Here is a 22,903-nt window from a genome sequence, read left to right on the forward strand (position 1 = left end):
CTCACCGAATTTCAAGAGCTGAATCCGTCCTGTTGATGCCTCATTGGCTCAAAAGAGGAATCGTTCTCAACCTGTGTGGTCCGGGCCAGTGGAAGTGCTTCTTGAGCCTGTTTCTTTAGAGGCAAAATGGGGATCACAATAGCGCCTACATTGCAGGGTTGTTGTTACCTTTAAATAAACCAGTGCCTGCAAAGCGCTCAGTGCAGTCTTCGAACGCAAAGAGCAACGATAAATTTCAACCATTCTTTATGCTAAGAAAACGTCCGCAGCTTTCAGACCTGCGGCCAAGATCTTCCAGTGCGCATGCGCGTCCGGCTTCCCCTCCCCCTCCGTCTTTCCTCTCTGTGGGCGCGGCCTACTCTGCCGAGAGTTGGTGGGCGGAGTCAACGGGCTACTTCCGGGATTTCCTCCCCTCTCCAAGAAACAACCCTCTTTGTATGATTGGCAGTAATGATTAGCCACTAGTGATTGGAGAGGAGACTGATGACCCGACCGATTTCTGAACCTCTCTTCGGAGTAGCCCAATTGCCAGCTTTGGAGGGCGGGCTCTTCTCTGGGGCGGGACAGAGTGACGGGCGTCTGTTTTGACTAATAGAAACTGGGATGTAAGTAAGCCCGAGCCAATCAGAAGCGAGAAAGCCGCATCCTGGGGCGGGGCTGGAGCTTCGGCAGTTGAACCGCTCGCGAGGTGGGGTGGCGGTGGAGAAGGTGAGAGGAGGCGAGAGCGGCGAGTGCGCGGGCCCGAGTGGCGATCCTGGGGGGAGGGGGTGCTCTGGGGGAGTGTGGGCTGCGGCGGGCGGCTGACCCGGCAGTGTGGGAATTGGGACGGAGGTGCCCTTTAACGCGGATGGTTGCTTTAATGAGGGGTTGTGAGGTCGAGGGTATGTGAGTCGGAGGGTGTTTCTCAGGGGGGTCTTTAATGGGGAAAGTGTGTAAAGCAGGAGACAGCAGATGGTAAAATACAGAAATGCGCTTGTAATACATCCTTGCGATTTAATGGGTGGTTTTAAGGCAGAGGGTTATTATAGCGCAGTCTGGAGGGGCGGAGGTCCCGGAGGTGAGTTACAAGCTTTGATTTGGGGGAGGGCATATGAAGAAGCAGTACTGAGGACAGAGGGAATGGGGCCTCCAGGGATGAGGGTGTGCTTTAATGAGGGGTGAGGGCATAGCGTGTACGGAGGGCTTACTATGTGCTAGGCAACTATCGGGTGCATTGTGTGAATTAACTCTTAAACTCCCTAACAACCCTACTGGTGCTTAAAAGTGTGGGCTCTGGAGTTGGGTTGCTTGTATTTGAACCCTGGCTTTGCCACTGGCCCTGCCATTGAACATCAAGGTTACTTGGGTGAGTTGTTCAACCCATTGTGCCTTATCTTCGTCATCAGTAAAATGACCTCAGGTCCTCTGACTACCACTCACCCAGTGGCCTCACCCAGTCTGTTGGCTTCATATGGTCTTAACATAGGGATATTTCCAGTTTAGATCCCTCCCCTGAACCCCAGAGTCATACATTCAATGGCCAACTCTTCTCTACTTGGAAGTCCAACTGATTCCCAGACCTTAAAAACTTGCCCCAACCCGAACCTGTGGTTCTCCCCTTCAACCTCCAAAGCTAGTTGATGGAAGTTCCATTCTTCCAGGTACTCAGGGCAAAAACCTTGGAATTGTCTCCCACTTCTCCTTTTTCTCTCACCCACATATGTTCCATCAGTCAGCAAATTTCATCAGTTCTACCTTCAAAACATGCAGAATCCAGCCGTGTCTCACCACCTCCCTTGCTACCACTCTGGTCCAAGCCATCACCTGCTCTTACGTTGTTGCAGTGGACGCCTCATTGGGCTACCTGTCTCTGCCCTTGACCCCTTAGTCAGGGGGATTTTGTTAAAACAAAAGTCAGATCATATTGCTCCCCCGTTCAGACCCGTGGCTCCCACATCAAGCAGTAGAAATCCTTTCCAAGCCCACAAGTTTTCACCAGATCCAGCTCCCGCTCCTTCCTGTCTGGCTTCCTGCCACTCCCCCTAGCTCACCCTGCTTTGGCCACCCTGGCCTCTTCATTGTCCCTTGAATATGGCAAATACATTCTTACCTGAGGAACGTACCTGCTGTCCCCTCTGTCTGGATTGCATTCCCTCCAGATGTCTAGATGGCTTCTCCCTCACCTCCTTCAGCTCTGTGTTCAAATGTCAGCTCCACAGAGAGGCCCTCGCTGACCACCAAGCTGAAATAGCTCCTGTCACTCTGCCCCCTCACCACCTGGTTTTATTTTCATAACATTTACTACCTGACATATATATTAGTGTTTGTTTGTATCCATTGGGCTTCTTAGACCACCTTCCCACTACAGTGTTGGCTCCATGTGAATATAGAACTTAGTACCTAGAAGCACGCATAGGTGCTTAAAAAGTGTTACTTGTACTATGCCACCATTATCACCATTACTGAGGGGGCCTCCCTGTGGTATAGAGCAGGGATGTTGAGCTGAGAGGGTCTTGGGTGGGGTGGTGGGGTCCAGATGGGGTAGTAAACTGCGCAGATTGTGGTAGCCAAGGGCTGAAGATCTCAACTCTCGTTTGTACTGGGGAAGCTTGTAGGAGATGCATATTCCTGGGCCCACTTCTAGAGATTCTGCCTCTGTAGGTTTGGGACCATGCCCAGTGTCCTGCACTTTTATCAAGTTCCTGAGGGGAGGCTGAAGGTCTGTGGCCCTTATTGTGCAAAAGAGGCTGGTTCAGAGCTTGGGCTGGAGCTCTCATCATTAAACTCCTCCTCTGTGGCCAGCCCTCTGCCCGGCAGTGTGGGGACACTGGTGATCGAGACAGCCCCTCATCCAGCCTGGGAATCAGGGAGGGCTTCCTGCAGGAGGGGAGCTGAGACCTGAAGGATGACAAGTAGTGAGCTCAGGGGACAAGACCTTGGCTGTATCTCCAGTGCTGATACCAGTGCTCCAGATGATACAAGAATGATAAAAATGGCTTTACCCTTACGGGTTTCTGATCTGTCAGCTAATCATCAACTAGTTGCACAGGCACTGTTTGAAGCACCTTATACATATTTAAACAAATCCCCACAACAATCCTATGAGGTAGCAGCTCTTATTGTCCCTTTTATTGATTGGGAAAGGCCTGGAGAAGGTAAGAGCCTTGCCCAGGGCCACGTTGTGGGAAAGTGGTGGAGCCGGGATGTGAACCCAGGAGTCCCCAGCCTGCAGTATGTGCCATGCCTAAGACGGGAGGCCACTTATAGATTAGTGCTGGGAGGGAAAGGAGCAGAGAGTTATGAGAGGAAATGGAAGGTGGTCAGGGAAGGGCAACTGGGTAATGAGTACGGGGATGAACATTCCAGCCCCTCGCTCTGGGGTCCTGGGCAAACCACAGTTTCATCCTTTAGAAAATGGAGGACAGTTATAATACCTACCAGAGAGCAGAATTAAGGGTGAGTCCCTGGTAGGTGTGCATGGTCCTTATCTAAGGCAAAAAGCATTTGGGGGACAGTGGGAGAGGAGGGGTCTCGATACTTCAGGGGGTAGTGTTGGGCTGCACTGTGTGCTGTGGAGGTCTGGATTGTGGGGTGTTCTAAAGGGCCGTTGGGTCTATACAGGAGGACAATGTGGAAAGCTTTGGTTTGTATTCTAGGGGTGTGCCGAGTAAGGGGGGAAGGGATTCTATCCAGCTCAAATTCACCCACAAGGTGGGGAGGTGAGCTCAGAATGGGGCTGAGGAGGGGTCACTATGGCCAGGCCATGTGTGTGTGTGTTTGTATGTGTATATGAGGTGGGTGGCAGGCTGCAGGGGGGTGGGGCTGCGAGAGTGCGGGGGTGGGGGGGGGAAACACCATCAGGTGTGGAGGCTGCCAGGGGTGAGGATTTACCCATGTCCGGTATGGGAGATGGTGACGTGGATTTGTCTTTGGAGAGCCCAGCGTGTAGGATTCTCAGCTCTCTCCCTAGGGTGAGAGCTGTGAAATGTGAAATATCCGGGGAGTATAATTTGGGAGGAGGAGTCAGGGGCGATGATGTAACACGGATTGGAGAGAGGGTCACCTTAGTGAAAGAAGAGATGGCTGGGGGCTGGGAAGTTGTGTGTATGAGTGCGCGAGCGCAGAAGCCATGATGTCATGAGGCCGGAGAAATGGGGTCAGGATTGTGGGCCAGAGTGGGACGCTGGGGTGTCCACACAGCGCGCAAGTTTGAAGTGCTGACAGCGCAGGTTGGCGGGGGCGGGGCCTCAAAGGGAAGGCTGGAATCAGGGGTCAAAAGCTTAGGCGCAGAAGAGGAGCTAGGAGACCCTTGGACTGGAATGAAATCAGTGACCAGGATGGGCCATTGGTTTCAGGTCAATGGAGGATGCAGGTAGAAGGAAAGGGTCGGTGTGGCAGTGGGGAAGGGAGGGAGGGGCTGGGGGACGGGGAATCCCTGAATGGGGGGAGGTGGTGGGGTGATGGAGGGCTCTCCGAAGGGGAGAGAGGTGGAAAATGTGTGTGTGTGGGAGAGGGGGTTGCATAGAATTTGGGAGGAAACAACCAGGTGAAACATGGAAAAGATGGAATGTAGGCTGAAACTGGGGTGTGAGTGGAGTAGAACCTTGGGGAATATGCAGGAAGAATCCAGGCCGAATAACGGGGGGAGGCGCGGGGGAGCAAAATTCAGGTAATATATGGGGGAACCCCAGGAGAAAATGGGGGCTGGTGCCCTCCTCCCTCCCCCCCCCATCTGGGAGAGCAGAATGGAAATAAGAAGTTTAGGGAGGGAGGGGAGGAGAGGGCTGGTTTCTGAGCGTGGCAGAAGGGGGGGGGATTGGAATATGGAGGGAGGGAAATTCTGCAGAGGGGAGGGGAAGGGAAGCCCGCAGTCTCAAGGCCGTCAGGAGAATGAGTGCTCGGGAGCTGGGGTCTGGAAGGGAGGGTCCAGCTGGCAGAGTGTGAGCTTTGTTCCCTTAGCAATTGTTGAACACTCGAAATGCCTAGAAGAGGGGGCGGGCGGGGAATGGAGCGGGCGAAGTTTGTGGAGGTGAGGGAGGCCGGTGTGTGTAATGGGGAGCGTTGGATTCAGGAGAATATTCAGGGGCTCAATATCTGGGGATTGAGGTGGAGGCAGTTGGATGCGGAAAGGCCCTGTTATCTAGTGAAGGGCTGCTATCCTCGGCGTGAGAACGGGGGGCTTATGTGGGGGAATGGGGAAGGAGGGCGGGGTGGTGTAGGCAGCGGGGATCGGGTGAGGTGGGCACCCTTCCTCCTCTTTCTCCTGGGAGTTGGGTACCATGAGTCGGGTGGTGAAGCTGCGCAGCTACTCCACGTGTTCCGCCGCTGCCTCCAATGCCTTGGTAACCAGGACGGCACGACTGCTGATTGGCTTGCGGAGTCTGAGGGCGGGTTAGTGGGCGGGGTGTAGGGCGCCGGTGGGGCAGGTCTAGCGCTGCCTGGCGCCTGCATTGGGGACCAAGGGATGAGGCATATGTTGAAATGTGTGGCTGTACGGACCCTCTGAACCTTCAGAGAATGAAAGCACAATTGCGAGAGTGTGAGTTTTCCAGGGAATGAGGGCTCCAGATTTCATTAGCCCTTCCAAAACACCAAAGACCCCTCACCCAAATAAGGTCAAGAGCTTGGGTCTAGAGACAGGTGCCTGTCAGGCATGTGGGGCTCAGGCCGTTGTCCTTGGGCCTTTGAGAACAGTGAATCTGTGGGTGAGCCTGGGGATGGTGTTCTGGGAGCCCCTGAAATTACTTGCGAAAGGTTCTATGCCTATTCTTTTATCTGGGGGGGTATCAGAGATCTCGTTAGACTCTCAAAGGCTCAAGGACTCTTAAAAGGTTAAAAACCCCTGACCTAGAGTTTCAGGGTTCATCTTTTCCTCTCACAGTATTTTCCAATATCAGACTTTAGGAAGCACTTCCTCGGGAAAGCGAGGACTAAAGGAGGCAATGGGGAGGGAAGGAGACCAGGCATTGCAGGGGTTCCCATGATGTGGGTTAAAGGCAGCCCTGGGTGGCTGTCTCTTTGGAGCAGCTGTGGAATCAGGCAAGCTGAGCCTCAGTTTCCCTGTCTACACTGGGAAGGGAATGGGCTTACCTTGTCTATATAGTCCCTTTCAAGCTCAGAAACAACAAAGCAATACTAATAATGATAATGGTGATGCTAGTATGTATTGAGCGTGTGTCAGTCATGGTTCATTTTCTCTAAGGATTTTAATATGATTAATCCTTACACCAATCCAAGGAGATCTGCACTGTTACCCTCCTCTGGGCTTACAAAGTTCTGCATGAACGTCATCTAGCACGTTATATCTCTGTCCTCTTCACTTACCCCTCCTTCCCTCACGCTGCCCCCCTCCTTCCTGTTCTTAGAATAAACTAGAACAGCTCACCTTGGGGCCTTTACCTGGAAACTCTTCCCCAGGTATTCACCTATCTCCCTCCCAACCACCCTCCCTCCAGGCCTCTGTTCAGAGGGGCCTTCCCTGGCCACCCTAGCCAAAAGAGCCCCCCCACAGCACCCCTTTTCTCACTACTTGATATTTTTATACCTCTGACTTTTGCCACCTTCTCGAGGGTAGGGTATCATCTGGTTTCTCATCAGATCCCTAACACCCAGAGTGGCATGTGTTTTGAAGGTAAGGAATCTGGCTCCAAAAGAGGTTACGTAACTTGCCCATGTCTGTACACTAGCTGAGCCTGGCTGTGAACCCAGGCAGCCTGGTGCTTCCATTCTGAACCAGCCTCTGGAATCCAGGCTGCGGGTAGAGGCCTGATGCTCTCCTCCAGCTCCTCGTAGAACTAACAGTGAGAAGTAGCTGTGTTGGCTAAGAGAAGATACTTATGCTTACAACAGACTAATAAAATCAATCATTAATTCAACATAAATGATGTAAGTGTATCATTGATAATATATGGCACAGGCTGTTCTCTCAACGTGGACCACTTTCCCTAGATAACCACATGGCTGGTTCCCTGACCTCCTTTGGTTCTCTGCTCAAATGCCAGCTCCTCAGAGAGGCCTGCCCTAACCTTCTATTTATAAAATCTCTGCCCCACCTGACCTCAGTACTCTCTGTCCCCCTTTCCAGCTGGATTTTTCTCTGCAAATGTTTGCTGAATGAATAATTATAAATATATAATAAGTATAAGGATTAATAAATTAATAATCAAGAGTCTTAATCATGATTCCCTTGTTGGAAATCATATATTCTATTAGCCAGCATGTGTTGGACATAGTAGTGTGCAGGACACAGTTTTAAGTGCTTTTATGCCTATTGTCCAATTTAATCCTCACAACAACTCTATGAAGTTGATGTCGTTATTATACCCATTTTCCAGATGAGGAAACCAAGGCACAGAGAGGCAAAGTCTGTTTCCTAAGTTGCCACAGCTGGTAAATTGTGGAGCCAGGACATGAATTGTGACTTTCCAGCTCCTGAGCCTGGGCTCTCAGCCCTTCTGGGTCTCTGTCTCATCCCCTTCTCCAGTGACACTGGCCATGGACCAGCCAGCTGGCCTGCAGGTGGACTACGTCTTCCGGGGTGTGGAGCATGCCGTGCGGGTGGTGGTGTCTGGGCAGGTGCTAGAGCTGGAGGTGGAGGACCGGATGACAGCCGACCAGTGGCGGGGCGAGTTCGATGCCAGCTGTGAGTGTGCCTGCCTGGGTGGGCTCGCCTATCCTTCTTGGGGTCACTTCTCCTAGAAGATGAGGCCAACCAGCATCCTGCCTCTTCTACCTGACGAGAAGCTCTAAGGTGGGGAGGGCTCATCTATACTGGAGTCAGGGAATTTCAAAAAGCTTGGATGCATTGCTCTCGGATGGGGTAAGTGGTCAGACCTCAGAAAGGACTTTTCTCCCCTTCCAGTCATCGAAGACTTGACTCACAAGACAGGGAACTTCAAACAGTTCAACATCTTCTGTAACATGCTGGAGTCAGCCCTCACCCAGGTAGGGACCGGGGTAGGGGCTGGGGGAGGTTTCTTTCCCTGGATTCCTGGAGAGTAGATGCCCGTCTGATGTATGTAAGACCCTGTACCTTCTCTTTCATTGCAGGGACAGGGCCATCTTTTTCTTTTTTTCTTTCCCCAATGTAATCAGAATCAAGCTTTCTTGTTCTGGTTCTAATGAGTTATTCTCATGTAGAAAATTCAGGTCACAGAGAAATGTAAATAAGAAAGGAAAAATCACTCTATTCCTAAGACTCATTCCGGGTAATGTTTTGATGAAAATCACTCCGATCACTTCTCCATTTCTCTATTCATTCGTGAATGTGTGTGCACACGTTTACAGATCTATAGTTTATATATTTCCCAAGGTATTTTGTAACCTGCTTTTAAAAGATTCAACAATATTTCATAAAAATTTTGTTACCTTAGTGAATATAGCCAATCATTCATTTCATGACACTGTTCTCGGCACAGAGAACAGTGCACAGGGATACAGCAGTGAACAAAAGAGACAAAATTCCTGTCTTCATGAAGCTGACTTTCTAGAGGGAGAGACAGACAATTGAAAAAATATGTAATGTCAAGTAGGTAAAAGTATTGATAGAAAAGAAAAAGCAGGTTGGAGCTTAGCGTGACAGGGATGCTAGGTAGACATTTTAAAACTATGAACTACATTATTTCTTTGATTACAGCCAAAATATGCACTCGTGTAATTAAGACAACAGTAATGTGTGACTTAGAAAGTGAGAGGCCCTAAGAATCCCCTTTTTGTGTCCTACCCCAGACTATTAACATTTTAGTACTACAGGCATAATAAATAGCATAATAGCCAAGAATAGCATGCATTCTGTATTCAGACAGCCACTGGCTGGGAGCCTGGGCCAGTTACTTCCCCTCCATGCCTTAGTTTCCCTATCTGTAATGTGTGGATGCCAGCAGTCCCCATTTCAGTGTTGTGAAGATTAAATAAGTTACATGTAAAAAAGGTTAAATAATGCCTGGCTCATAGAAAGTGCTCTAGAAGTATTATTAGAGGTATTATTATTATTATTGTTATTATTATTATCTTTTTGAGTTTGTCATCCTTGTTAGTAGTTGTTTAGAATTCCATTGTACCCATTCATCATGTACCCATCATGTACCCATTCATCATGATTTATCTAACCCAGTGTTCTCAAACTTTTTGGCTTCAAGATCTTTTTATGCTCTTAAAAAATTATTGAGGCCACCAAAGAGCTTTTATTTATGCAGGATTTATCAGTATTTGTTTGCCATGTTAGGAATTAAAACTGAGAAAAATTTAAAGATACCTATGAATTCATTTAAAAATAACAATAATAAACCCGTTATATGTTAACCTCAACATTTTTATGAAAAAAGTATTTTCCCAAACAAAATAAATTAGGAAGAAACATAGCATTGTTTTACATTTTTGCCAGTCTCTTTAATGTCTGGCTTCATAGAAAACTGCTGGATTTTCCTATGTGCTTATGCATTCAGTCTCTTGTGATATGTTTGGGTTGAAGTATATGTAGGAAAAATCTGCCTTACGTAGATATGTAGTTGGAAAGGGGGTCCTTTAATAGCTTTTTCAGATAATTGTGCATATCCTTTGCTAACACTAAAACGGGACAGGTGGTAGTTTCTTAAAGGTTGGTTGTAATGTGGAATCTGAAACCATATAATGAACTTTTTGTGTTCTGTTGCACTAAAATCTGGTGTATCTTATACTTTGCCTGAATCTTTTACCTATTTTGTAACACCGTGTGTTGGTCATTTGGAAATATTGATTCATTAAGTTGTGCAGCTCTTCCAAATGTTGACACGTTTCATTATACAATATCAGGAAGTCACATTTGTTAATATCCTCAGCGATCTCACCAGGAGTCTTTCAAGATCGAGAGGCTCTCTAAGCACACGGTAGCAGATACCAGTTCTCCAAAATTTCAGTTTTCACTTTGACGTTTGAATTTTATCATTGGTAACAATTACTGTTTGCTGTTTGTCTTGATGTGACAGGCTCACTCTGTTCATTTTTGAGAAAAAGCCTGCCAGACACCCAAGTCTGAAAAACTCTTGTTTTGTCTGTCAGTCGCTCCTTCAAGTAAAAGTAGCGTTCCATGAAAAGGTGGCTAACGTAACTCAACACTCAATTGCACAAATGCTTTTCCTGAAACAACTGTTGCCCCTTGGTTTACAGCAGGATGCCGTTCCCCTTTTGTCACACAGAGTAGTACAAAGCTGTGTAGTCAAGGGTTGAGAGTCAGTAAAATTAATAATTTTTGTAGCGTCATCAAGAACATTGCTATGTTTCATTTTCTGTTTTCTGTTTCTATCTATTTATTTGTTTATTTCTTCCTCCTGGCCCCCCACTGAGACTGCATGGCAACGAGAATGCAATGACTGCTAGTAGATTTGATGCCCCTGGCTGAATTTCTGCTGATGGGCACCAGCATGTTTGCCTACCATTACTTTTGCACTATTAGTGCAAATGTCAACACAGCAAAAATGGCAGATGACATCTTAGTATTATTATACAAATTGTTTTGAAAGGGTCTCAGGGTCCTCCAGGGGTCTGCAAACAACACAATCCTAAGCTGTCCCCAATGGTTGAACAATTAGGTTCTTTCTAGTTTCTCCCTCTGATGAGGTCCTTGTGCCAGCACCTTGGACAGGGCCATCTTGCTCATCAGCTCCGTGTAGGAAGGCCCAGCTAGGCCAAAGAAGGGTGTGGCCCAGGCGTGTGGGTTATGTCCTCCGGGAGGGCCATGTTGAGTCTTGTGGCAGCTCCTCCTGTCCTCTCCCAACAGAGCAGTGAGTCGGTCACCCTTGACCTGCTGACCTACACAGACCTGGAGTCCCTGCGGAACCGCAAGATGGGGGGACGCCCAGGCCCTTTGGCCTCGAGGTCGGCCCAACTCAACTCCAAGCGCTACCTGATCCTCATCTACTCTGTGGAGTTTGACAGGTGGGACAAGGGGCTGATTCTAGGCCCACGCTGATGGGCAGGTGGGAGAGGATGTGGCTGGACCTCAGGAACCCCAGGTACCCAGGGCAAGGTGGATGTTGCTTAAACCTTGCCTTTGGAATCTTCACTGTTGAGGTTTGTATCATTTAGTATTGTGTTTGGCTACAAGTAGCAGAATAGCCATTACCAGTGCCTTAAAAAAGCAATAATCACTTAACAAGATGTTTGGATAGCTGGTGGCAACTCAACAGTTTCATTAGGGACTCAGGCGCATTCTGGTTTTTTGTTTGTTTGGCTTTTTCTTTTGTCATCCTTGATGTGTTGGCTTTTTCGCTTCACACTATCTCTTCATGGTCGCAAAATGGCTGCTGGACCTCCAGACATTGCATATGTATCAAAGCAAGAGGAAGAGGAAGGATGTGCTTGCTAATTGCACTTAATGTTTTTATCAGGAAAACCAAAATGTTCCCAGAAGATTTGCAACAGATTTCCTAATAAGCCAGAAATGGTCCCATGGCCTTTCCCGTAATATTTGGCCAGCAGTGGTCATATGCAAGGGATGCTGGGAAAATCTGGCTGTCTAGTCTTAATAGTGGAAAGCAGTAAGGGAGAAGGGAGTTGGGAATAGCTGTTGGGTAGCTGGGGATGGTGTCTGTTCCCTTTGTTAATAGCGTCTGGACTTTCTAGTGGGAAGTTACCAATCTTGTATGAATAGCTGCTGGTGGGGCAGTTAATCAAGTTGCCCTACCTTTCTCTAGCTAAGGGGGGACCCAGGTCAGGGCACCTGGAATCTCCTACTATGGAGTCTTAATTAGGATTGAGCTTGGCTGCAAGTAACATGACCCAGTGACTCCACAATTGTTGTATAAGAGGGTCTTCGGGGCAGCTGACTGGTGCAAGGGACATGGGGGCAGGGCGGGGGCTTGCAGCTGCATTGAGAAGAAAGCCCCTAGGAACGTGAGGTTTCTGCAATTGTGTGTTTTCCTACCCTGGGGCTCTCAGGGTCTGCAAGTGCTCTTGGGGGATTCTCGGCCTCTGAGATGCATCTGTTCTAATCTTCAGGATTCATTACCCGCTGCCCCTCCCGTACCAGGGCAAGCCGGACCCCGTGGTCCTTCAGGGCATCATTCGCTCACTGAAGGAGGAGCTGGGCCACCTTCGAGGGCTGGACCACCAGGACCCTCGGGACACCAGGGATTCTGAGATCTGGCGCCTGCGGGAGCAGTGAGTCTGGGAGTGGGGGGCAGTTGGGGCCGGGAGGGCACATCCCATCATGCACTGCGGGGCCCAATGCTCAGTACTGTTGGGAGGGCAGTGGTCCCTCATTCACCAAATATTTATTCTGAGCCCCTTCTCTGTGCCCACCTTGTGCTGGGGACACAGTGGTGACCCAGACAATCCTGGCCCTGCCCTCCTGGGACTCCCAGTCCAGAGAGGGAGACAGATTTGTCTACAGATAGTGAAGACTCAGAGTGAACAGGGTTGGGGAGCCCAGTAGGGGGACCTGACCCTGCCTGGTAAGAGGGGGTATTCCAGGGAAAGTGAACAGTATGTGTAAAGCCAGGGTGGGAGGTAGAGCCATATGCGGCACCTCTTTTGTGCTGTCCCCTCCCTGCCCCTCATGTCAGTGGCCGGCCAAGGGGGCAGATGGACGCTGATCACATAACCACCCGAGTATATCACTGCAAACGAAGATGGGGTTCGTCAGGAAGGAGCCTGTGCTACGGGGGGCTGTACAGCATCCTGAGGAGGTTGGGAAGTGGATGAGGAAGTGTTCTGGGCAGAGGGAACAGCATGTGCAAAGGCCTTGTATTAGGTGAGAATATGGTGAGAACAGGGGCCTGGAGAGCAAAGGCTGTTAGCATATTGAGTGCCTGCAGTGTGCTGTGGGCTGTGGGGGAGCTGAACTGGGGACTCAGTGTCCACCTGGCAGATGCCCCACTCATTGGCGAGGGTAATAATGTTTTTAATAGCAGCAGCAGCAGCAGCAGTAGTAATAATAATAGTAGCAATAGCTAATGTTTTTGAGCATTTAACCTTGTGCCAGGACTCTGCTCAGTGCTTTATGATTTTAATTCCTTTAATCCTTACAAAGTAGGCATTGCTATCGTCCCCACTTTAAAGGAGGAAACTGAGGCCCAGAGAAGTTAGAGAAATTGCACACAGTGACCAGCTAGACCGTGAATCCACACAGCCGGCACCGAGCCCCCTTTCGTTCCCCAGCCATTGTGCACTGTTGGCAGCTGCTAGCGCAGAACTGAGCTCTCAGTGCTGACAGGAAGGACCAGCTCTCTCCGCTTCCAGCAGTGGGAGCTCATGGGGCTGGAGAACCCTGTGGGTCTTCCTGGAGGAGGTTGGCTGTGCAGTGCTGGAAGCAAGAAAGCTTTACCTTCAGTTCATCCTCAGGATGTACCCTTCGGCCTGATAGGTGCGCGCATTGTGTTTCTCAGGATGGCCAGCAGGTGGCGCCCTCTGTTCTGAGATCCCGCAGCCAGATAGTGGCTTCGCATTTTCCTCCTCCCAATTTGTAGTTAGGGAGTTTGGGAAGACTCGAAGATTGATTCGTTCATTCATCCAACACTTAAGGAGTTCATACTGTGTGCCAGGCCCACTGCCCGGCACTAGGTAATATTTATTGAGCCCTTACTCAGTGTCAGAAATGGTCTAAGCACTCTTCCTAGACTCCCAGAACCTTTGGGATTTATTGTCCCACTTTACCTGGATGTGAAGTGAAACTGCCCAAGGTCACCCAGCTTGTAATAAGTGGAGCAAAGTTGGATCCAGGAAGCCTGGCCAAAGAGCCCGTGTTCCTATACAGTGGCCAGATGTCTGGCTACTCTGTCCTCATGGGGTGGGAATCTAGACAGAAAGCAGATAATCACACGGATAAACGCCAACTAGGAAGCTAGAAGGAAATGTACAGAGATTGCAGAGAACAAAGGGACAGACCTAGCCTGGCTGGGGGCGGGCAGGCTTCCCTGGGAGGGAGGTGATGTTTGAAGGATGAGTGGAGTCGTTCCTGCCAGGAGAGAGAGAGAAAGTTCCAGGAGGAGCATTTTCAAAGAGTAGCTTGGCTGTGGAGCACGGAGGGACAGGGAGGTGAGAGGACAGGAGGGGAGGGAGGACTTCAGCTGGAAGGGGCTCAGTGGGAAACTCCTTGGAGAGCTTGGGGAACCACAGATTTCCAAAAAGAAAAACTTTTATTAGGGAAAATTCCAAGCACACACAAAAGTAGACAGTAGTATAACGTGCATGTACTTGTGCCCAGTTTCAATGGTTATCTACGTTTTGCCCATCTTGTTTGACTTATGCTCCCCCTCCCCTGAGAAGCACATCTCAGACATCATTTCTCTTCTGTAAACACTTCAGTATGTATCTTTAACACAGAAGGGCATTTAAAATACAAACAGAAGTACTGTTATCACATACAACAAAATTAACAAAAAGTCCCTAATGGGTGTATATGTTGACAGTTCTCTGATTATCTCACAAATGTCTTTTGTGATTGACTTGTGTGAATCCGAATACAGCCACACATTGCAATTTGTTGATGTGATTCTTTTTTTTTTTAAAACATCATTCTTTTTTTTTTTTTTTTAATTGGGGAATATTGGGCAACAGTGTGTTTCTCCAGGGCCCATCAGCTCCAAGTCGTTGTCCTTCAATCTAGTTGTGGAGGGCGCAGCTCACCAGCCCATGTGGGAATCGAACCGGCAACCCTGTTGTTCAGAGCTTGTACTCTAACCCACTGAGCCATCCGGCCGCCCCTGTTGATGTGATTCTTAAGTCTCTCTCTCTTTTTAAATTAAATTTTAAAAAATTTATTACAGTTCCCCCCTTTTTTCATGCTACTTATTTGTATAAGAGAAGCCAGGTTTTTTCTCCTGTGGAGTTTCCCACAGTCTGGATTTTGTTGATTTTATCTCCATGTTTAACGTATTACTGTTTTCCATATTTCTGGTAAAGTGGTTATTTACTTATAGGTTAATCAGATTCAGGTTTTGGACAACACCCCTTCCTCAGTGGTGCTCTGTACTTGCCTCCTATTGGGGAGCTGAGACTGACCAAGGTCGGATGTTGAGAGTTGGATCCCTCTCTTATAAAGTTCCCATAGCCCAGCGTCTCTTGCTAGTTCTCATTTGCATTTCCCTAATTACCAGATGATGAGGTTGATCATTTTTTCATGTTTAGTAGCCACTTGGATTTTCTATTTTGTGAATTGCCTATTCACCTATGATGTCTATTTTTCTTCTGGTTGTCTATTTCTTACTGATTTCCAGGAGTTCTTAGTTTCTAGTCTGGATATGAGCTCCTTGTTAATTTCCTGTGTTTCAGAAATCCTCTTCCTCTCCTTTCCCTGGCCTTTTCACTCTCTTAATCGTGTCTTTTGATAAACAGAGATTCTTCATTTTTATGTAGACTAATTTATACATTTTTTTTCTTTGAAGTTAGTAATTTTATGTCCTGCCTTAAAATCTTTTTCTCCTAGTGTCATGATGACATTCTCCTATATCATCACCTATAATTCTTTGTGTTTTGCTTTTCATATCTGCAATCCACCTGGAATTTATTTTGGGTGAGGTCGAAGTCCTTTCATATTTCTTCCATGTGTCTAGTCAGTCAGTCATCCCAATGCCATTTATTGAGAAGAGTGTCCTTTTCCTACGGTTCAGCTATTGTCACCTTTATCACAAATCATGTTTATACATAAGTGAGGTACTGTGCTCTGTAGTCCGTTGGTTTGTCTATCCTAGTGCCTGCACTATACTTTTAATTACTGTAGCTTTATAATTAGTCTGATATTGGGTAGAGCAAGTCCTTTCACTTTTGTTTTTTCTTTTCAAGATTTTTAAAGTTATTTTGGCAATTTGCATTTCCATATAAATTTCAGAATCAGTCGGTTTTTCAGTACAAGCTTGTTGGAATTTTTATTGGTATTGAATCTATAGAACAATTTAGGGAGAGCTAAAATCTTTATAAATACTATAGTGAGTATTCCAGTCTATAAACAGAGTTTGTTCCTACGTTTATTTAGGTCTTATTTAATGTCTCAGTAATGTTCCATCACACTTTTTGTTAGATTTTTTTTCATCTTTGGATAATTTTGTTAATGGTTTCTTTAAATATACATCATATTGATTTTTGTATAATTTATATTATGTATATGTATATTATATATAAATATATTATATATAAATTATATATAAATTATATATAAATATATACATTTGTATATAAATGTATATTTATATTACATATAAATATATTACCAATATGTAATACGGATATATTGATTTTGAATCTAGAAATTTCAGCTTTCTTATGATGTTTAATAATTTATCTATAGATTCTTTTTGATTTTCAGTGTTTATAATCATCAGCAAATGACTATTTTGTTAATTACTTCTCAATCTTGATCTTTCATTTCTTTTTCTTGCCTTATTGGCTAAGACCTCCAGTACAATGTTGAGAAGAAGTAGAGATAGGTGGCATTCTTCTTTTATTCGTGATTGCAAAGGATAAAGTCAGTGTTTTGCAAAAAATGTAGGTATCTGTATGTTTTTCATATCCCTAATTGATTTTAATTTTTAGGCAAGGTGAGAACAACTGAGTTAATATATAGTTTTGGCAGCTATTGATGATCAGTGGCTAGATAGATTTTTTTCATTATGCGTTGGTAAAGGGTAATGATCTAATTTCATCATTCTTTCTGCTTTTGTTAGTGAGAATTCTTCAATAAGGAAAGAATTCTCTTATCAACTATTTGGTTTCCCTGAGGTACATTTCCAATGGGAATGGCATGACTAATGCTTGTTTTTTTCCCCTGTATTTAACTTCTGTCAGAATAATGAGTTGGTTTCCTTACACCTTCCGTGGAGATCGATGAGGTTTGTTTAGTTTTTACTATCATTATGCACTCACGAATGTAAACTTAGTTGACGTTATATTGGTTTTCTATGGCTGCTGTGATAAATTACCACAAACTTTGTGACTTAAAACAACAGAAATTTATTCTCCTCCAGTTCTAGGGCCAGAAGTCTGAAATCACTTTCACTGGGCTGAGATCAAGGTATCAGCTGGGTAGCACTCCCTCCAGAAGCTCTAGGGGAGAATCTGTTTCTTGCCTCTTCTAGTTTGTGGTGGCTGCCTTCATTCTTTGCTTGTGCCCACATCACTCCAACCTTTGCCCCTGTAGTCATATTGCCTCCTCCTTTTCTGTGTCTCATCTCCCTCAGCCTCTCTTTTATAAGGATACTTGTGATTATCTTTAGGGCCCACTTTGATAATCTCATCTCAAAGTCTTTGATTTAATCAGATCTATAAAGTTTTTTTCCCCCCATATAACATTCACAGGTTCACATGAATATCTTTTGGGAGGCTATTATTCAGTCTCCCACAGCTGTGTTTTAGTCCATTATTCATTGCGAGTATTCTTTTTGATTCTCATATTGTCTTATCTTTGGCCAGTAGGAACACCTTCTTGTTGGCTCCTACATCCTTTAGAAATGATTCCAGTAATCTTGGATGACTTCCTTGTTTTCTGGCATGTCAAGATGTCTCAGAATTTCTTGTGTCATTCCAGTCCCAGGACTGGTATAAGTAATTTTCCAAGGAACGCTGGTTTCTTTCAGTGGGAAATTGTAGTTAGAGACCACAGTCTAGTCATTAGGGGTGCTCATGGCCATTGGGTTGACACCGCTTCTAGGCCTTTTTAGTGGAAAGAGCCAGAAAGTAGATACATTTTTTAGAAGAGAAAATTGATGTCTGTGCTTATCAACCCTTTTTGATTTGTATGTCTTTTCTCATGCTGAAAAATCTTAGTTTCTAGTAATAGTAACAATTATTTATTTGCTTTATCCTAATAATACCAATATACTGTATTTTGCCATTTATAATGTGCACTTTTTTGCCCAAATTTGTGAGGGAAAAATAAGGATGTGCATTATATATGGGTAGTACTAATTCCGTATCTATATACTTGTAAATGTTTTTAATTCTTTTATTTATGCTTATGAGTTAAAAGTGTAACTCTAGAGATCAATAATGATATCATTGTGCAAAATAATACCCTGGAATACGGTAATTGGTTCTGTTGAACTTTTGACCAACTTTCAGTGAAAGTAATTTTGGCCAACGATTCAGCGAAATGTATCGTTGTCCACAGAGTAAGTGACTTAGACTTGATAAGATAGGTGACGATTTTATTACCACAATGTGAACAGTGCGACATTTCTCTTCGTACACCATAGGCAGCAGCTAGCAATTTAGCTGATTATTTTTACAAAAATTATTGGAAAATCCCTTGGAAAATTAAAAACCAAAGATTTTTTTCCCCCTGAAAATTTGGGCCATAAATGTGGGTGCGCATTATACTCAGGAGTGCATTATACATGGCAGTATGGTAATTACTAATATTGAGACTGAATGTAGTTTAAGATTTCTTTGCAGTATTTTTGCCCTACTTGTTAAAATAAAGTGTTTTGTTTTTTGTATTGTTACTTGACAATTCTCTTCCACTATGCCACTAACTTTGATATACAGTGATATCTTTTTGAGCTACTTTCTTTTAAAAGTTTTAGGGATTGCTTTTGTTAAAATTTATTTATGTAGAATATTTTCATAGTTCCAAAGTCAAGACTAAAAAGGAGGGTACATTCAGAGGGGTCCACCTTGTATCCTGGTTACCACCTTTGTTCCTCCGTCATAGGTAACCTACTCTTTAAAGTTTTTGGTTTATCCTTATATATTTCTGAAATATGAACATATTTATAATTCCTCTTTATTTTTCTTTTACCTAAAGAGACACACTAAACATTTCTGCACTGTTTTAAAACTTATACCCTGGCCATCACTTGGTGAAAGGATATAGAGATCTTTCTTCCTCTTTATTGTTGTGTGGTACTCCGTTTCGCGGATGCATCACTGAAATTCAGCTAGTTCTCTGTTGATGTGCATTTTGGTTATTTCTATTCTTTTGCTTTACAAATAGTGGTGCAACTAATAGCCTTGGGGATACATCTTTTTCTCAAGGAAGGGTTTTGAACAGTCGTGACCTGATCAGATTTGCATTTGAAAGAGTCCTCCGGTGAATGGGAGGCAGTGAGACCTGCCTGGGACCATGACCTCAGGGCTAAGCTTTGAGGGTATAGAGGACAGATCAATGATGTATGTTGGAATTAGAACTCGCATGGCTGGTGGCCGTGTCTGCTCTGTGGGATGGATGGGGGAGATGTGGCCATGTTCCTCGTCATAGAGGGGAGGTGGAGGAGACATGATGGAACCATAAAGGGCAGGCGGGAGTGGTGGGATCCCCCTTCGTGGGGGAGGTGAAATGGTGTGTAACTACCCGGTGAAGGAGCGGGTGTGATGGGACCGTGAACCCATGCTCCCCCTCGCTCTCTTCCCTCTCCCCTCTCCGCCCAGGGTGTCGCGCCTGGCGTCTGAGAAGCACGAACTGGAGGCCCAGCTGGGCCGATCGCGCGAGGAGGCGCTGGCTGGGCGGGCGGCGCGCCAGGAGGTTGAGGCGCTGCGTGGGCTAGTGCGCGGCCTGGAGCTGGAGCTTCGGCAAGAGCGCGGCCTGGGGCACCGCGGGGCCCGCCGCCGCAGCCAGGACTGCCGCCGCCTGGCAAAGGAGGTGAGGGGGCGCGGAGGCGGGCAGGGGCGGCCGGCCCGGCGCGGATCTTGGTCTCAGTCTCTGGACCTCTGCACCCCTGTCGCCCCTCGGCAGCTGGAGGAGGTGAAGGCATCGGAGCGGAGCCTGCGCGCCCGGCTGAAGACGCTGAACAGCGAGCTAGCAGCGTACCGGAGGGGGTGAGGGGTGTGGCCCGGGGTGGGCGGGGCCTCGGAGCTGCGACTGGGCCTGCAGGAGGACTTGGGGCCGGATAGGCGGGGCCTGGAGGTAAGTGGGCGGGGCCAGAGTGATGGGGTGGGGCCGGAGCGGGATGGAGAAGAAGGGGGGGAGTCTGAGAATGGGCAGAGATGGGTAGGAGGGGCCTAATAGACTGCCTGCGAAATACTAGGAGGGATAGTAGGAAACAGTGGGCAGGATCTGTGGAGAGATGGGCCAGGCTTGAGGCGGAATTCCGGAGGTTGGGTCTGGACATTGGGACTGAGGAAAGGGGCGAGTCCTGACGGTCTAGTTGGCGTGGCCCAGGAGGTGGGGATCTGGGTGATGTCTGTTGGGTTTTATTGGAGTGGGTAGTGGAAAATTGGGGAGGGTTTCCAAGAAACTGGGAGACCTCGGAAGTGTCCCGTGAAGGGGGTGTGTTGGGAAGTGACAAACGTTTTTTTGGGGGAAAGTTTTGTGGGACTCTGAGAAGGTATCTCTGAGGGTCGTGAATGTCTAGAAATTGATGGGGGAGATGGACCTGAAAGTTCGGAGGTAGTGCAGTCCGGGGAAGAGCCTTGATATTAGGAGTTGTCCTGGCCGGCGGGAAACTGACAATGGGTCCTGTGCTACCAGGAGACGGACTCCGCCGGTGGTGCCACCCCCAGCCAGGGAGGACCGGGCTTTGTCATCCCGGGAGCGCTCCACGTCGCGTGGCCGCGGTGCTGGCCGCTCCTCTTCCCGGGAGAGTGGGCGTGGGGGCCGAGGTCGAGCCCGCGCTGCCTGCCCCTCGCCCTCGCCCACAGGTTTGTGCTGGCCCTGCCCTGCCGGTGGGAGATGCGGAACGGACTCGAACGGGGGAGGCGTGATCCTGTGACCCCAGCCCCTTCTTCCCACACCCCCGTATCTTGTCCTAGGTGGTCGCGCGCCCCGTTTCGACCCCACAGCCTTTGTGAAAGCCAAGGAGAAGAAGCAAAGGGAGATCAAGATGAAGTTAGCGCCCATTTTCTCCTCACCTGCCCACATCCCTGCCCCTTTACCTGGCCCTCTGACTTGTGTCTTCATCTATCCTTATCTCCCATTTGTCTCCATCACCTGTCACCTGCTTCATCTTTCCCCTCCCCCCTCAGGCGGGTTACCCGCCCTGGTTGTAACCCACGGGGCGCAGCGACTCCCTTCCCCGCAGTAATTGGGCGCACAGGCAGGTTTCTCCTGTCCGGTTCCCCAGGCAGCAGCAGCAGCAGCGGAATCGATTGGGCAGCGGAGGAAGCGGGGATGGCCCGTCCATCTCCTGGGCTCGCCAGACTCGGCGTCCCGCTGCCGTGACCGGCCGAGGGGATGCGGCTAACCGCTCACGAAACCGCAGCTCCTCCGGTAACGCGTCGGAGCGCGCGAGCCAGCAGGCGGGCTGGGCGGGACCGGCGAGTGCTGGAGTCTCACCGTCTCCTCCTCCCTCTAGTGGACAGTTTCCGCAGCCGCTGCTCATCAGCCAGCTCCTGCAGCGAGTTCGAGGATTTCTCTGAATCCCTCCCTAGAGGGTAAAACTTGGGTTGGGGGAAAGGACCGCCACTAAACGGGTGTCTGGGGAGACTGGAAACAGTATTTTGCAGGGAAATTGAGTGACGGAGGCTTGAAACCACGGAGGAGGTTGAGGTGGGAGATGCCAAAGACTTGCCATTCCTTGATTCCTTTCTCCTCAGCGTTCACCGCCTCCGCCGGAAGCCTCCCAGCCCCACAAGCTGGAGTGGGTCGAACACGGTGAGTATCTTTCCTCAGGCCTTGGAGGAGGCAGGGGCAGCATGAAACCACCAGAAGCGGCTGGCCCCGTCTGCCTGATTTCATTCTGGGGATCACGTTGGAGAGGCGGCTCTGAGATGGCTCTGGACTCAGTGTTTTGCATTGCATTGGAAGGGAGAATGGGGCTGGGGTGGGGGCAGAGGACACTGCTTAAGAGCACCTGCTTTGGCTTCACGTTTCCAGGTCTTAAAACCTGGCTCATCCTCCTCCTACCACCCGTGTGTCTTCAAGAGTTACTCTGCCTCTCTGTACCTCAGTTTCTTTATCAACAGTTAAATAAGGATGGCAATAGTATTAACCTCAGAGGGTTTTGGTGAAAATACAAAGTTATTTTATGTAAGTGCTTAATAGGTGTCAGCCTTATTTTTTCTGAGGTCCTTAGGTTCAGAATTTCTGTTGGGATTTGGGGGGCAGGAGTAGAGGGAGGCTGCCTGACCCCTTTCATGCCTCCCCCAGCTGCAGAAGCTCACTCCTGTGGAACATGGCCGCCATCAGAGACGCTTGGCTAATTCGGGGGCCTGGGTCCCCATCAAAGGTGAGCCTGGGTCTCCACATCTCTCCCTCACCTGCCTCAAAGCCCTCTGGGGTGGTACTGAAGGCAGCGTATTGAGCCCGGGAGCTCCCTGTGGCTTCAGACCCCTCACAGCCCCCGACACCCATGCCTGCTCTCACAGAGTACAGCTCCGACCACCAGGAGGCCAACATGGCTGAAATAGATGCCCGTTTGAAGGCCTTGCAGGAATACATGAACCGACTGGACACGCGGTCGTGACCTTGGAGAGGGAAGCACTGTCCCTCCATCCCCTACCCACTGCTGGAGTCTGGGGTGGGGGTGGGGTGGGGCCTGTGCCCTTCTAGCTTTGCCCAGGCCCCATCCCTCGTGGTGCTCTTGGGGTCTCAGGTGTATGAGGTCCTGACCTCTCCCACTCCCCCAGGCATTATGTGCTGGGAGGGAGGGTCTGTGCATTTTGTAAATAAACATATTTGCCCTTGGGGTCCCTCAGCGTATGACTGCAGGGTGGGGGTGGAGGGGGAGAATTGGGAGGGGAGTGTAATTGGGACCTGTGTGCATCTCTGCGCATGTCTGTGACTGGGGAGCAGATTGGCGTTCAGGCTTAGGAAAAATTCCCATACTCTAAAGCAATGAAAGGGGTGGGGGGCTGCAGGGTGACAGTGAGCAGCCTGTCCCCAGAGGGGTCCGAGTAGAGTTTCTGCACAGGATGTCTCTGGCTGTGTGGTGGAGAGGGGTGCCTTGTAGCATGGTTCACTGCCTGGGAGGATCCCCCAGCTGCTGTTTGTGACGTCTGGGCCGGCTTGGTGCTGATTCCTGCGTTCTGACCTGAGACCTCTGGGTTCTGAGCTGTGATGTTGCTTCCGAGCTGGGATCTC

The 22,903-nt window shown here is 48.2% G+C and overlaps 1 protein-coding gene across 5 annotated transcripts in view; it reads left to right on the top strand.

Moving 5' to 3' along the window:
• Positions 1–654: 654 nt before the first annotated feature.
• The window catches only part of CCDC61 (coiled-coil domain containing 61), a 29,769-nt gene continuing 7,520 nt past the window's right edge, over positions 655–22,903 (top strand). The window contains exons 1-14 of one of the 5 annotated variants that reach the window (XM_081032989.1): positions 655–708; positions 7,463–7,621; positions 7,841–7,923; positions 10,733–10,890; positions 11,953–12,114; positions 19,315–19,525; positions 19,619–19,701; positions 20,354–20,523; positions 20,635–20,710; positions 20,946–21,091; positions 21,177–21,255; positions 21,418–21,475; positions 21,971–22,049; positions 22,189–22,509. In XM_081032989.1, coding sequence (XP_080889115.1) covers positions 7,474–7,621; positions 7,841–7,923; positions 10,733–10,890; positions 11,953–12,114; positions 19,315–19,525; positions 19,619–19,701; positions 20,354–20,523; positions 20,635–20,710; positions 20,946–21,091; positions 21,177–21,255; positions 21,418–21,475; positions 21,971–22,049; positions 22,189–22,286 — 1,551 coding nt within the window. In that variant the 5' untranslated portion in view covers positions 655–708; positions 7,463–7,473 and the 3' untranslated portion in view covers positions 22,287–22,509. Of the gene's footprint in view, positions 732–4,216; positions 4,352–7,462; positions 7,622–7,840; positions 7,924–10,732; positions 10,891–11,952; positions 12,115–19,314; positions 19,526–19,618; positions 19,702–20,353; positions 20,524–20,634; positions 20,711–20,945; positions 21,092–21,176; positions 21,256–21,417; positions 21,476–21,970; positions 22,050–22,188; positions 22,510–22,903 lie in introns of those variants that run through there. The other 4 variants (XM_081032988.1, XM_081032987.1, XM_081032986.1 and 1 more) reach the window with 4 other exon arrangements.

This window comes from Rhinolophus hipposideros (genome assembly GCF_964194185.1).
Source record: "Rhinolophus hipposideros genome assembly, chromosome: 21".
NCBI lineage: Eukaryota > Metazoa > Chordata > Mammalia > Chiroptera > Rhinolophidae > Rhinolophus > Rhinolophus hipposideros.